This window comes from Pyxicephalus adspersus, chromosome 6 (genome assembly GCF_032062135.1).
Source record: "Pyxicephalus adspersus chromosome 6, UCB_Pads_2.0, whole genome shotgun sequence".
Taxonomy (NCBI): Eukaryota; Metazoa; Chordata; class Amphibia; order Anura; family Pyxicephalidae; genus Pyxicephalus; species Pyxicephalus adspersus.
Genome location: NC_092863.1, coordinates 88,088,300 through 88,103,223, shown reverse-complemented (window position 1 = coordinate 88,103,223; position 14,924 = coordinate 88,088,300). Strand labels below are relative to the sequence as shown.

The window sequence follows — 14,924 nt, the reverse complement described above, 5'->3', positions numbered from 1 at the left end:
TAACCACTAAAACAAAATAAAATTTATACAATAAAGAATATGTAAACCCAATCACCACATTCTAATAGATGTCCCAACTTGTCATCGTAAATTCATTTTTCAAGTTATTATTTCTATGGCACTTTCATTATACTTGTTGCCCCGCCATGATGGTCCTTGTTTGGGCACTCCCTGCTATAGGCAAATGCCTATTCATAATACAGATTGGAAGTAGTCATTTCAATAAACATTATCCAAGTTGTCACTGGAAACATGTACTGCAAAATGCAATGCATCCAAAATCTAAATGTTGTTTGGTTAGAGTTTATATCTATTTTAGGTCAAAAACACTATATTAATGACGTATAATTCTGACGAAAATATACTAAGCTTTCCTTTTAAGAATCATTATTTGAGATTAGTTTCTCTCCTTAATCTGTACATGAAAATTGTGCAGAACCCAAGTCCAATTTATGATCTCTGCAGCTTGCTGTATTTCTTCAGAAAACCACACCGCAGCACAGAAACAAAGCACACTGCCTTAATGAAGGGCTTGATGGACTATCAATCTAGGCTGAGTGTTTGGGCAAACAGAAAAGTAAAACATTCACCGTCAGCAGATGAAAATGTAATGACAGAAGGCAAAGGAATCCCTTATATCTGTAAAAGATATCAAAATACTTCTAACCTATAGCAGGGAATTTTTCAAAAATATAGATGTTGAGCTGTGTTCCTTGAAAGAGCCAATCAAAGTGTTCAGTGAGCTGGAAATGAATTCAATGAGAGGGAGAAAAAGGCAGGAGCAGATAGGAAGAGAATTAAAAAAAACAAAAAAGAGAACCTGTCAAGATGGAAGCCACCACTTTTAACTTTTTTTTGAACCCTAAGACCCTGAGAAAGAAGGAATTCCTTCCCATAAGGCAGAATGCTGTGGCCAACCTCCAGGGGAGAATCATGTTAATGGACGTGTGGTATGAGTAACATTGATACAAAGAACAGAGCTCGATCCCAGGTATGTTAGGATCATCAATGGTTTTCTACTCGTTACGTATAGCACTAAAGAGATTTCTGAAAATCTGGTCAGGTCCCAGTAATATGATTGCTCCATTTTTCCACATTTGTAGAAAAAAAATTCTTTAGTACAAAGCAATAAATGCTGAAATAAATAAAATCATTGCTGATTTCCGGATAAAAATTCTATTTACCTGGATTGTTTGAGGCCTTGTTTCTGAGTCACCACCCTACTGCAAGTGAAGTCAAAACTCAAAATCACATACTAAGGCTGAGTACACACACATCACATAATTCCTATCAGATTATCACTTCAGGGCTGTTATCAGACGTGAATCTGATGTGTGTACAGCTTTTCTCTGACGTAGTTCATGGATCTGTCCTGACGAACGATCGTAACACAAGTGAAGAGAGAGAACGCAGCGGGGTGCCGCTCCGTTGTTCTCCCCCCTCCTCTCTCCATAGAGCAGAACGGCGCTGTATGCACAGCGCTCGTTGAGTCTTTTGTCGTTGAAAAGAACCTTTCCAATGACAATAATTGGGTACTTAGTCTAAGACAGTGACTAAACCCCCCAAACTGAAGCCAGAGTCATGTACTGAGCAAACTATATATTTCTCCAAACAGAAGACTTCAAGCTACCAAAATATTTAATAAAAATGACAAATATAGTGAAGATACACACTTCTAAAATGTTCAGAATTGATAATAGGTGAAAATAAGCACAGAAGTATTCTAAAAATGCAATCTAAAAACAGCAGCTTTGCCCAAGGCCTTGGGAATTTTTCCAAAAACATTAGCTACCAATACTATTTCTGTGCTGTTGGCACTATGACAGCGCTGACAGGAACAAAGAACTAATTTGTGACCCACAGCTGTAAGTGGCCGTCGGTCTTCTTAAAATTAAAGGGAAGGAATACAGTAACAAAAACATTGAAATAATTAACACTTTGTAGTTCAGGTAGTAGAGCAGCAGCAAAACAAACAAATGAAACCCCATTTAAAGAAGAGCAGATTTTACACTAAAGTAACTCATGACAGAAAACAGATAATTCAAAGACTATATGATATAAATATTTAAAACTGAAGCCAGACATTCCCCCCATTCTAAACACATGAACTACGGTAGCATCAATTAAGCTGTTTTCCTGTAAACCGTTTCAGCTCTTTTTCCCCCCCCCTCCTCTATTTCTTTTCTACGTTCTACACCGAAATGCATTAATCCTTAAAAGGATTAATGTGAAAGTGATCCTTTTAAAAAATTATGTGGATAAAAAAAAAAAGCATTTTGGTGAACCTTAAGTCAGCCGGTAGAAATTCTTGTTGACCATGGCAGTCAGGCAATACTTTGCAAAAAAAGATCAATGAATATTAGCTTTAGAAAAGACAAGATACAGAAAAGAGCCGCATCAGATTGAAGGTGGCCTGAAATCGTCTCAATCAAGGCTGATTTTGTTCTTCCGACTGCCTTCCATCTGCTTGGTTTCCGTGAGGACTATTCATTTAAAAATAAATGTAATTAGCTTCAATTGATTTGGGAGGAGGGAGATATGTTTGACAAGGAGGTTTTTCAGTCTATTCAATGAAACTGCATTTTAGTTGCATTTTCTTCCTTGCCGTAACAATGCAAAGACAATTTTTGATGTTTAGGCATTTTTGAAAAATATATAGATACCAACCACACTTTTTTTTTCTATTAACAGAATTTTAGTAAAACATTAAAAAAGCTTGAAAATACTGGGATTTGTTATATCACATTTGATCAAACAAAAGTATTGTTTAAGTGTTTTTTTTATACACCTCAGGGCTCAGGAGTATTCTATGTGATCAATGATGCTGGGTTTACCTACATAAAACACCATCGTTTCATCAGCTAGATGACCACAGACCTTGTGTTATAATGGTTTTAAGGCCTTTATAACAGACGATCTATGAAAAGCTAATGATTGAGATAATAGTAGTTTTGTGTAGGTGGAGGGATTCACCAATAGTTAATAAATGGTGCTGCTGAATGGATTTGTAAGTGCTATTCACAGGTGTTTCATTTATTTGTGTGCAGTATTATTGTGAGACAGATGAATGAATCTGCAATGTGAAAAGAATTAAAGAATAAACTACAAATTGGCTAACATGAAATTTTAAATATCTATAAAAATAGTTTGAAGTATAAGTTGTTTTTGAATGTATTACCTCAAATGAGTGAACATTCAGTACTAATGTAATTTATTTTTCTTTTTTTGGAGAAAGAAAAAAAATGGCCAAGTGTAAGGATCAAAGAGTGACTTTCACAAGGGTCAAATGGTGATGGCTTGACAGCTAGGTCAGGGCATCTTCCAAAAAGCAGGATGTTTTTTTAAACCATTGGTTACGATCTTTCAAACAGGACTGAGAAAAAAAAGGTGAACCAGCAATGGATGTCCAAGGGTCACTGCTGCATGAAAAGAGGGGTCTGGGGTGGGTGTTGAGGAGAACAGACACGTCTGTTTGGTCCAATCACACAGAATGATTACTGTAGCACAAATTGCCTGCACAGCAACATTCCTAGATCTAATAGAATCATACAGAATTTCTGGACCCAAATGCAACACTTAGGCTATGTACACACGTGCAATCATTGTCGTTGGAAAGGATCTTTCACCATCCTTTCCAATGACCAACAACTGCACGATGCATGAACGAGTGCTGTACATACACTGTCCAAGTCCAATCTTTTGCATACTTTTTTGTTCTAATAAAAAGGGATATGATGTGGAAGTATTGGGCATGAACATACATATAATATAATAAATAATATATAATATAATAAATATCCCTGCTTCCAAACCAAAAAATTATAAAAGAACAGTATACCCCCACAAAACACCTAAAATGGCACAGTGCATGGACTTCCTAACATGCAAGCCCCACACCCTACTTCTATCCATCAACCTCCACCTGATTTATAGATGCTAAAAGTGCTTGTATTCTTTATTCAATAATAACCCTTACATTATTATTTTTAGATTTACTTAGCTTTGTAAAGTGCCATAACTCCTTAGAGAGAAAAATGTCATAAAATACTAATTGTATTATTATTTGTATTAACTATCTCCTATAAAAGAGTTAAACATAAATGTGCAAGAAAAGTTGAAATAATGATAACTCTGCAGCTACCAAGGGACTTCATTAGACTACTGGAGGATCTCTCTTTCCCAGAGGAAAACTAATAAATCCTTTTAAGAAACAAAGCTTGTTACCAAAAACCCAAAACAAAACAAACCTCTAGCAAACAAAAAAAAAAATAATAATAGCAATGTAATGCAGAATATTTAATTTTTCATGTTTCATGCATTACAATCTTAATGCAAAATTACAAAAAAAATGTTGGCCAAGTATTTTTTAAAAACCTTTTATTTAAAAAAAAAAAAACAGCAGACATTAAATGTGAAATTCCAGTCTAGTTCCAGTTTCAAAACTCAAAAAAATCTAGTTTGAGAATAAAAAAAGCATATAGTGCAGTACAGATTTCTTCAGTGATTTCCCCCACAGAAATCTCTCTCCCAGCAATCCACTTTCAGGTTGAACTATGGACAGTATCATTCAATTCACTTCCTGTGAGGCCAAGTGGTTATGGCCACCCCTGGGGTTGCATCACCACGTTGGCCTGGGTATACAGTACAATACTGCAAAGAGTGGTGCTAATGTCATAATAATGATGATGATGATGATGATGATGATGATGATGATGATGATGATGATGAATGGTATGGAATTCGTAACAAAAATATAATGCAGAGTAAGTTCTTCCTTAACTACCAACTTTTCAACAATTTCTTTCCATACAGTTAATGTTTTTTTGTATTTGTGTAAAAAAAAATTCCTCCAAATTACTTAAAAACGGAAAACAATTCTTACCTGCTGCAAGGTCGTCATCCACCAAATCATGTTCTTCTTCTTGAACTTTAGCCTCTGATCCTCCAGAGTCGGGACTGGCGCTGCCGGTTTGAATAGACTCGGTGGTCACACCAGCTGAAATAAATTAAATTCAATTTTGAATGCATTAATAATCAGAATTAAATAAGAGTGTAAAAAAAGTATTTAAATTTAAAAAAATGGGGAGGTCAACTTCTTTCCTTTATTCCCGTTGCGAACTAGAATTTCCCGATACTGGAAATCTCTAAAGAGACGGCGAGTCTCAGCGGTCTGTACATGTATTATAAATGTATGATCAGATGATTAGGTGTTTAAGATAAAACTCTTCCTGTACAGCAGCTGATGCTCATACATTCTTAATACATTATATGTATAGAGCCTACATAGGAGTGCTGTGTACGCTACACACAAACCTCAGAGAACACTCAATGATTTTACTTAGAGCCTCTTATGGAAAGTGACCCATTTCTACAAGCGAGGTGTCCCTAAGCTGGTTAGAGAACTCAACTAAGCACAGTTTAAACCTATAATAGCAGCAAAGCATACCATTCTTTTAAAAATTGCTTTTGTATGGTACTTGAACTGCACACTTCTGATATTTAAAGCCAAGAGAACAATTATTTATGTAACAGTTGTACCCTGCAAACTTTTTTTGGTTCATTAACACGTTATTTTATCATCACTGAGCTTGTATACTGAAAAGATACTTATAGATCTGGATCTGCTGATCATTTCAACATATGAGATGTTTCCCCGAAAATAAGACACTGTCTTATATTTTTTGGGCTTCCAAAAACACACTAGGTCTTATTTTCAGGGTAGGTCTTATATACTTTTTTTAATGAAAAAAAACACCATATTCCCAAATTCCCCTTACAAATTCCCCTTCTGATCACTCTGTGCTTTTTTTCCACTGTTCGGCAGTTAGGACATGGAACAGCAGGTGGCGCTGTGCCAGTTTCTTTCGCTCTGCTTTACAAACAGGAAAAGACACGATGCTGGCAGAGGAGAGAAGAGAGACGCTGCTGCAGCCAGAAACACACGCAGGATCGCGTATCAGGTGAGTATATTATTTTAACTTTTTTTTTTTAACACATTTTTAAGGGCTCACTAGAACAAGCCTGGTTACATGCACTTCAGCTTCTGACAGGCGAAGTGCATGTAATATCACTCCGCCTGTGACAGGAGCCGGAACTACAAGGAAAGCATCGGCTTGTGCGGCTGTGTGTTAGCCCGCTGTGTGTACGCCCGCTGTCTCCCGCTCGGTGAGTACTGTTTTAATTTATGTTTGCTTTTATTTCTTTATTTTTTTTTTTATTTTTCTACTAGGTCTTATTTTCGGGGTAGGTCTTATATTAGGGCAGGTTGGGGGAAAAGTGCTAGGTCTTATTTTCGGGGTAGGTCTTACTTTCGGGGAAACACGGTATTAGCACAAGCTACTGCTTTTGTTTTTTTTTAGTCCAACACGTGCAATTTTGACTTAACAGAGTCAGAATACCTAAAAGACTGATTGCCACTAAATTGCTTCCTTGTACAATCACTGACCTGTTGCTAGTAAAGAAGATTCAGTATTTGGTACGAGCGATCTATCAGAAATAGGTAGAAAGCTTTTCCACAGGACTCCAATGGTCATGTGTCACTAGTAGTAGAGTTGCTCATGTGGGAGTGTTTATGAAAGAAATCCTGTCCAAACAACAATGAGCCAAATACAATTTTTAAATGTGAGTTGTGAGGAGGATATCTATACAATTACCTAATAATTTAGAGAATCATGTGCCTGAAAAATGACGAAGCCTTGCATACTTGTTCTGGATCAGTACAACAAATATGCTGCAATTTTAGGGCCCAGTCGTGTTTCTGTGATGCCTTACTACAATTTAGGCATTAGAGATCTATTGTAATACAATGCAATGGAAAAAAAACATATATACAGTGTGTGTATTTATACACACACACAGATAAATCATGGCATGCACTGCAGTGTTCTACAGTGCAGGTACATTTTTGGGTACTGTGTATGTGCGCTGATGTGCATTTTAGGCTATTTACCTATACACTGAAGTGTGTTGTTGTACCTTGTGTCTTACTTGTGAGTTACTACAACGCAAATTGTGAATGCTCCCTGAAAACCAAGACCTGTTTAGCTAGCCTGGCAGGTTACCTTTAACCTTTGCATAATACCTAAACATTATTCAGCACCGAAAGCTGGGGGTAAGTCGAAGCTGGGGTAATACAAATTACCACTAAAGGAATAGTTTAGAAATGTAATATTAACAAATCAGAATCATGGTGATAACTATAGCAAAATTGAAAGTAACAAACATGATGGTAATATTTGATAGTTTACAGTGAAATAAAGTCCCCAAACAAGACAAAACATAAAAAGAGCTCTAGTAGCACAGATTGCCATCTGTCTGCATCCTTGGTGTTTAACACAATGTTCTTTTCCACTCTGTTATCACTCTGTAGGATGTATTGAATTTACAATAAAATAAAAAGAGGTGACCTCTCTAAAACCCAGGAGATCAACAATATCAGTCTCGGTTATGCACAAGTTAAATTGTTCCATCGCTATGGTAAGAAGAAAAAAAAAATCCAAACGTGCTTTATTTTATTGGGATTGATCAGGATGTGACCCGAGCCATTTCTACAAGACCACAATATTAATAATCATCATCAGCCACTATATTCTCCCGTGTGGGGAACAGAGAGAAGACGAGGCGAGATTAATAGAAGACAGTTATGGAAGCTCTAAATGTTTATTGCAGCAAGTGAGGTGTCTGCTGCATTGGTTTTATTGTTACTAATTTTGCTTGGTTTATACTGAAATGGAAGGAAAAGATACAAATGAGTGTAGTCCTGGGTGTACGTGTGGGTCCCTCATTTCAGAGCTTTGGCTTAATCATTAACTATCCTTAGGAGGCGAAATGGGAATAGATTGCATCCTAATTGTCAACAGAACATTTATGCTTAGTTGACCAATTTTGTATTATTTACTTTTATCACTTGTATTATTTTATCTTATCACCTTCTGTCCCAAATACAATGATATACAGGACAAAAAGTTATTCTACATAGACGCCAAAAAAACCTGGCAGGGTTTTCAAGCCTTTCCCACTGTTAGATTGTATTTTAAGCACATGAAAGCTTTGTTTCATCATCTGGCATATGAATTTTGTTCAGTAGCTGAATGGTGTAATTAGGCTAAATTATTACAGACATTACTTAACACACCTAAAAAAGCATATACAGCGCCTAAGAGTTTATGCAGCCATATAAAAATCACATCCCCCCTCTTCCCCAGTGGAGGGAGCAAACAGGAGTGAGAATAGAAAAACACAATATTATTACACAGTATTTATAAAGCACCGACATGCAGCTTTGTACAAAGTCTATTGTTATATCACTAGCTGTCCCTCAAAGGGGCTGACAATCTAATGTCCCTACCATACCATAGTCATATGTCATAATACAGTCTAAGGTCAATTTTTGGGGGAAGCCAATTAACCTAACTATTTGGAATGTGGGAGGAAACCGGAGTACCCAGAGGAAACTAATGCAAACACTGGGAGAAGGTGCAAACTCCATGCAGATAGTGTCCTGGCCGAGATTGCTACCTGGGACCCAGCGCTGCAAAGACCAGAGTGCTAACCTCCATTTAGTTAACTTTTTTTTTTAGTTCACATTTTTCAACATTTTTTTTTAGTTAATCACATTGGTCAATTCATGTTATAACTAAAACATTGTAGGGTCTTCTGGGCAGGGTCCTCTCCTCCTCCTGTGCTACAGTCTGTCATATGCAACCCCTATTTAATGTACAGCGCTGCATAATAGGTTGACGCTATATGAATCCAGTTAATAATTATAACAATAGTAACATAAGCCACTGCTGTCTCAAGGTAGCAGTATCCACCTATAATCTTCTGTTAAATGATGAAGCCTTTAGCAGTTGCATGATCGCTTATTGGTTGTGCATCATACGGAACACCAGTCATCATTCCAGCTGTCAATGACAGCCAGGACCAAGAAGTGGCAGCCACATAAAATATCCCAGAGTGGCCCTTAAAGGTGGTATTGTTATTTTACTTATATTTTAAAACTGTGGGCAGTAAGGGATTAAAGTCCCCCACAAATATAAAATCCATCCTTTACTTTCCATTTAATGATTAAAAAATTTAAATGCAGAAGGGGCACTCCTGAGTCCCATCCCTGTCAATCCTAAATAAGTACTTTGATTATGAAAAATAGATTTACTTTTTACATGGGAGTCTGCACTATAGAGATCGTTTTACTAAAAAAAGGGATAAAACCAAGTTATATATGAAAATGACAAATACAACTGGGCATAAAATTACTGAAAATACTTATAAATCGGCAATATTTAAAAAAAAAATAGTTGGTAAATGTTTACAATGAACATCACCTTTTACAGGCCATTCTCTGCAGATTTGCTGGTCACATGTGACAGCCAGGGAATGTCACAGATACAGCAGCTTTAGTACCAGACAGAATGGTTTGGCAGGAGCTCTTCTGAGTGCTGAACAACTGGTGGTTTACAGTTTCAGCAAGTCAAAGGATACAATTTATATATATATATATATATATATATATATATATATATATATATATATATATATATATAAATAATTTTATTACTTTTTACTAGTTGGGTAACGGAAACCTCTGAAAAAAGGAGTTTGGTTTGAAAGTTTGGTAAAGAGTTGGGCAGACATAACACATTTTCTGTGGGTTTTTCCACAGTGGAAGTTTTTTCTTATTTCTGTGACCCCATCCTTAAAAAAGGGTCCTCATCTTTACAGGAAGCCACAAACTGCAATAAAACATCATAAAGTTTAACCGTTCCTTGCAATACTAAAATTTGTTGTCGGTTTCCCTTTTGAAGAAGACCACAATAGGAAATTTCCTCAACAAGGACAAAGATGCCAAACTGACAATCTATTTTTATATATAGCTTGTTTTATTTATTTTTTTTATATACATTTTTTTTCGTGAAAAAAATCCTTAGGATTATTATTAAAGAGGATATAGCGCCAACATATTACGCAGCACTGTACAATAAATAGGGGTTGAGATAATTATAGGCATCCCCAAGGTAATAAGGCAAGGAGAAAATATCAACATAATATATATTTATATATTATTTCCAACAAAATGAAATATGATATACAAGTACACAAGAAAACAGAAAAAATGTCTGTTTAAGGAACAGGAGGTCCCTCCTCTGTCTCGGAGGGAGGTGAATTTATAGGAAGAAAAGGTCTATGGCCAGTGACTGGTAATGCTTCGCATTCCCTGCAATGCCTATGACAGACAGACTGACTGCCTCACATTAATTCACTTCACACCACTGCTATCGATCGGCAGGCTGTTCCTAGCTCCCTCTCCACACACTGCCTGTCTGGCTGCAGCATCCACACTAGCACATAATACACACAAAGGCCAGAGAGAGAGATAACCTTTTACTTCCCATTAAAGGCACAGTGGATGTTTTCTGGACAACAATAAAAAGCAGGAGCGGAGGCAGAGAATAGTATTTCCAATGTTGTGTTATATACGTCTATTAAGTTTGAACAAAACTGGGATCCTCCTTGGTGCAAATGTAGACTAAAAACAAACCTACCTTTACCTAAAGTGCAGGGGTTTTATCTCACTGACCCCTTGTAAATGTCAACAGATGTAAACTGAAATTTGCAATCCATTAAGCAGCCCTTTGAGAGACACCCTTTTCTTGCACATACAAGGCAAAGCTGCATTCGCAATGGGCCCTCTTTCAGACACCCTGAAATGGACAATGCCTGGGTTCTCTTGCCTTTCCTTTCGCAGCTGCAGTCGGTGACAATAACGCTTCTGGGTGTAAGGCAGGGGTATAGTGGGGCGGGCACACAGTGGCCTCACTTTTTTCGGGAATGATGTGTTTACGTAACAATGATGTGCATGCGTGCTTGCTTTGGATAGTGCCATGCCCGCTCTTTTTTTATGACTACACCACCTATGGGGGAGCATTTCACCTGTAGACAATGCTACTTTCTAGCAGCCAAATGATAGCTCCAAAAGTTGTCGTATAAACAAAGGAATGATATGATTGATGTTTGCAACAAAGGTCAGAGCAGGGAGTAAGCACAGGCAAGGCGAGTAACAAAAATGGGGGTACCTGTGCAAAAATCCTCAATGGTCTAAGTGATAGTGTCTTAATATTATCCATCATAAGAAATAGCAACTTACATAAAAGTGAAAGGTTAACTATAAGTGAATCTGACTGGCACCTCGTAACCAGTTTAAGATCAGATGTACAAGGGGATGCAAGAAGCCAATATCGAGTCAAATTTAGGTAGTTTTATTGTTTGCAATAAAAGAAGTCTGAAGACAGAGAGAATAAATAGATTGACAGAATTTATACACCAAGAGAAGACATAACAACCACAACCTAAGAAACACTTACGTGACATAATGGTATCGACGTATTGTGGTAAGTACGGTGCCCAAAAATCAATGGTGTCCTTGCGTCCGCTCTGCCCGATTCGTCGAAGCTCGGCAAGTAATAGAGCTTGTGCAGCTTCTCGCACCTGCAGTCACAACACACAATATATCATAATTCAGCAGTTGTATGGCATAGCAACATTATCCAATACACTCACACTCAATACTCTGACAAGTAAATTGTTTCTATACTGAAAAAAAAGCCAGCGATAACTGGTACTGGTTGACATTCAAAAATCCGAGAACCTCCGGATCAGAGGAGTGCCAGATTTTCGAAAATGCCGGAATATATATAGGTAAATTTATTGCTGTATATAAATAACAGAAAATTACTTTCTCTGTGATCGACAACGCAAGATGTTTACATTTTACACCACCTCTTTTCTTTTCTGAATCCATAATCCAGCAGCAAACAAAAGATTAAATGAGAAGGAATGAGCAGGATTGCCTGGTATCACATGCAAGCAAGACCCAACAACTGATTTTGGAGTATAGCGCCATCAAAACATAAATTTTGAAAATGCGCTCTGAAGTCCATGCCAGAAATCTGAAGGAACCGGATTATCGATGGCCGGATTTTTGAATGTCAACCTGTACAACAAATTTCAGCAATATATTTCAAGCATTCGCAATCAACCCCATGGGCTTACCCCCTAAACTACATCTTATTTTAGCAGATACAAATAGATCAGCATTGTGCACCCTAAATAGAGATTGTTAATGAGGTGCAGAAAATTTGACTAGTAAGCAAAAACAATGCAAAATTTATGCAAAACCAACTGACTTGAAACCGAGCCAATCAAACTCTGTTACATGTATAGAGTTTGACAGGCTCAGCAAGTGATTTACAGGTATGTGTACTTTGTGCTTTTTGGTTCAGAAATGGTCAGGATCAATATTTGACAGGCTAGCACTGTATGATAGCTTCAGTTTTGTATCTTTTAGGCTTGTGGGTGGGGGCACAAGCTCCTGGCCTAGGGGAGAAAATATATAAAGCCCTGCTGACTATTGGGGGAAAAAATAGTTTGCAGCTTTCTTTTCACAACTTTTTTTACAATGTAAGTCCCTGCAGTAAGTGGAAGAAACCAACACTACAAAAAAATTTCTTCAAAATTCCTTTTTTATTTTGTAAGCCTTGTTTTGTTTTCCATGTTCTCCCCCATGCTTTTCCCATACCCCTCCCCAGATCTTCCCTATAGTTGTCCCCAGCCCATATTAGCAATGGTTTGTATATGGAAAAGTGACACTTGTATTATGATGTTCTCCTGTATAAGTGGGTGTTCACCCTTTTTCTGTCTGCGTCCTTTTCTTGTGTGTTATTATATTGTTGAAACTCAATAAAAATGATTGAAAGAAAATAATTGCAAAAAAAAATTCCTTTTTTATTAATTTGTTTTAGGTCAGTGACTTAGGAAAATAAGAAGCCAATGTATCATCCTAACATCCAACTAGCAGTATTTCAAGAAATGGTCTGCAATGGCAGCCTCTATGATTCCTTTAAAATTAATAGGTGAAATACAGTTAAACAAAAAAATAAAAAGTGTGTCTTTGCTTTTTCCAGGCTAATAGTGTCTGCTCAAAAAATAATTTAAAAATTACACCAATGTATCCCTAAATCAGCATGATAATTACCTAACTTTTATAAACTGAGTTTTAACTATATACATAAAAAAGTCAAGCTGCACTTCACCCCTCTATAACATCACTTGGTTTTGGTCTACAGGCCTACAATTCAGGATTCATGACGGAAACTGTCATCCTTCTCTGGAACGCACAAAATTACAGCTGCACCTATCTAGGGGAGAAAATTATTTTCGACAATCTGCTGCAATTGCGAAAATAACAGGAGAAGGAGAAAAAAAAAAAGGCAAACAGATTGTGGATGTTCTCAATGAACCAATTAAAAATGATTTGTCTTGTACTGAAGAGGAACATCATTTTGTTTTGGCACATGGCGATGTTCCCACAAGATAGCGAGGACTTGATTTCCAATTAAGCTATCAAGTGGCATGTATTCCATCTGTCAGATACTTGTCTCTGGCTTCAGATCAGTAAGCAGGCAGTGTTTTTTTTTGTCATGGCAGTAAAGGTGTGATGTACAGGCTATCAGAATGTCTATCAGGTATCCCTTCACCAGCTATGGGGTCAATATGAAGGTAGACTGACATTCATTAAAGCTGAACTCCAGCCTTACCTTCTATCTTGCACATTTGTACACGCGCCTGTACTGAAATTGCTTACTCTTATGTCACGGGACGCAGCCATCTTCTCACAGTTTGAAATAAAAGCTGCATTCTGATGAAGTCTGACAGATTTTTTGTAAATGATGGATATTTGGCATCATCTAACCTTCTTTTCCCCTAAGCCCTTCTGTCCGTAGCCGTCACCTATATTCCCTGGATTTCAGTTATATCAATAATGGAGCCATAGCCTCACATTAAGGCATTGCCACAAATTGCTTTCAGAAAGCCATTTAAAGAACCATCCCACCTGTCATAATATGCAGATGCATACAGACACATTGGCCCTGATTTTTTTTAAAGCTCTCCAAGGCTAAGAGAGGATACACTTTCAAGAGTAAGCTGGGTGATGCAGCAAAGTAATTTTCTATTTGTTAGCAAATGTTTTCAGTCCTGGACAAGATCTGTTCCAGGTTTGCTGAATCTCCCAGCTTCACTGATGAAAGAGTATCCTCCCCAGCCTTGGAAATTTTTAATAAATCAGGCCCAATGTCACTGGGTCCAAAAGACGTAAAACCAAAAAGATTTGTTTTAGGTATTTTTCAATTGCCATTACCATGCTGATGAAAAAGTAAAAGGTTACGCCAGTATTGTCTAAAAAAAAAAAAGTGTTTGGTTAGGAAAAAATGTCTGTGGGGACTGGGAAGCACTGTAAGCCAATCAAGCTATAATTACACAAAAGGATTCTGCTGATTGGTGTAGAGCAGGGGTGTCAAACTCAAATACACAGTGGGCCAAAACGAATAATTATAACTGTGTTATTAACCTCCCTAGCGGTCTAATTCTGTGCAAATTTCCATGCAAAAAGCGGTACAATTTTTTTGCATGGAAATGTTTTTTTGTGGGCTATAATTCTTAGGCATAACCCACCGATATTTATTAAATTTAATAATAAACTTTAAACAACAAAACACAAAAATCTGTTAAAAAAAAATTAAAAAAAATTAAACATGTAATGTAAGTATACAGTAATACAGTGTATTGAATCCAATACAAAATTATTTGAATTTCCAGCCAATCCGCCCACCGGCACCAGCACATGCACCGACGTCACTGGGAAACCCCGGAGATCGTGGCTGCATTCGCCTGCTGGAGATCGAGGAGGAAGGACGTGTCCGCAGGACCTGCGGGTAACAGCAGGATGACGGGGGATGACAATAAAGCAAGGAAAGTAGGGTTTTTTTTTTTTTTTAGTTTAAAGCTACCCCAAGTCACACTCAGGAATACCGCTAGGGGGGTTAAAAAAAGAAAAAAAAAATCAAAGGTCACTAATGAATGTCAATAGA

General features: G+C 37.2%; 1 protein-coding gene across 4 annotated transcripts in view; it reads right to left on the bottom strand.

The window, feature by feature from the left end:
- WDR7 (WD repeat domain 7) overlaps positions 1-14,924 on the bottom strand; it is a 202,942-nt gene that overhangs the window by 114,661 nt on the left and 73,357 nt on the right. For all 4 annotated transcript variants that reach the window (XM_072416511.1, XM_072416512.1, XM_072416513.1 and 1 more), the window contains 2 exons: positions 11,361-11,484; positions 4,883-4,996 (listed from right to left, as the gene is read on the bottom strand). In XM_072416511.1, the coding sequence (XP_072272612.1) occupies positions 4,883-4,996; positions 11,361-11,484 (238 nt within the window). The remainder of the gene's footprint in view (positions 1-4,882; positions 4,997-11,360; positions 11,485-14,924) is intronic.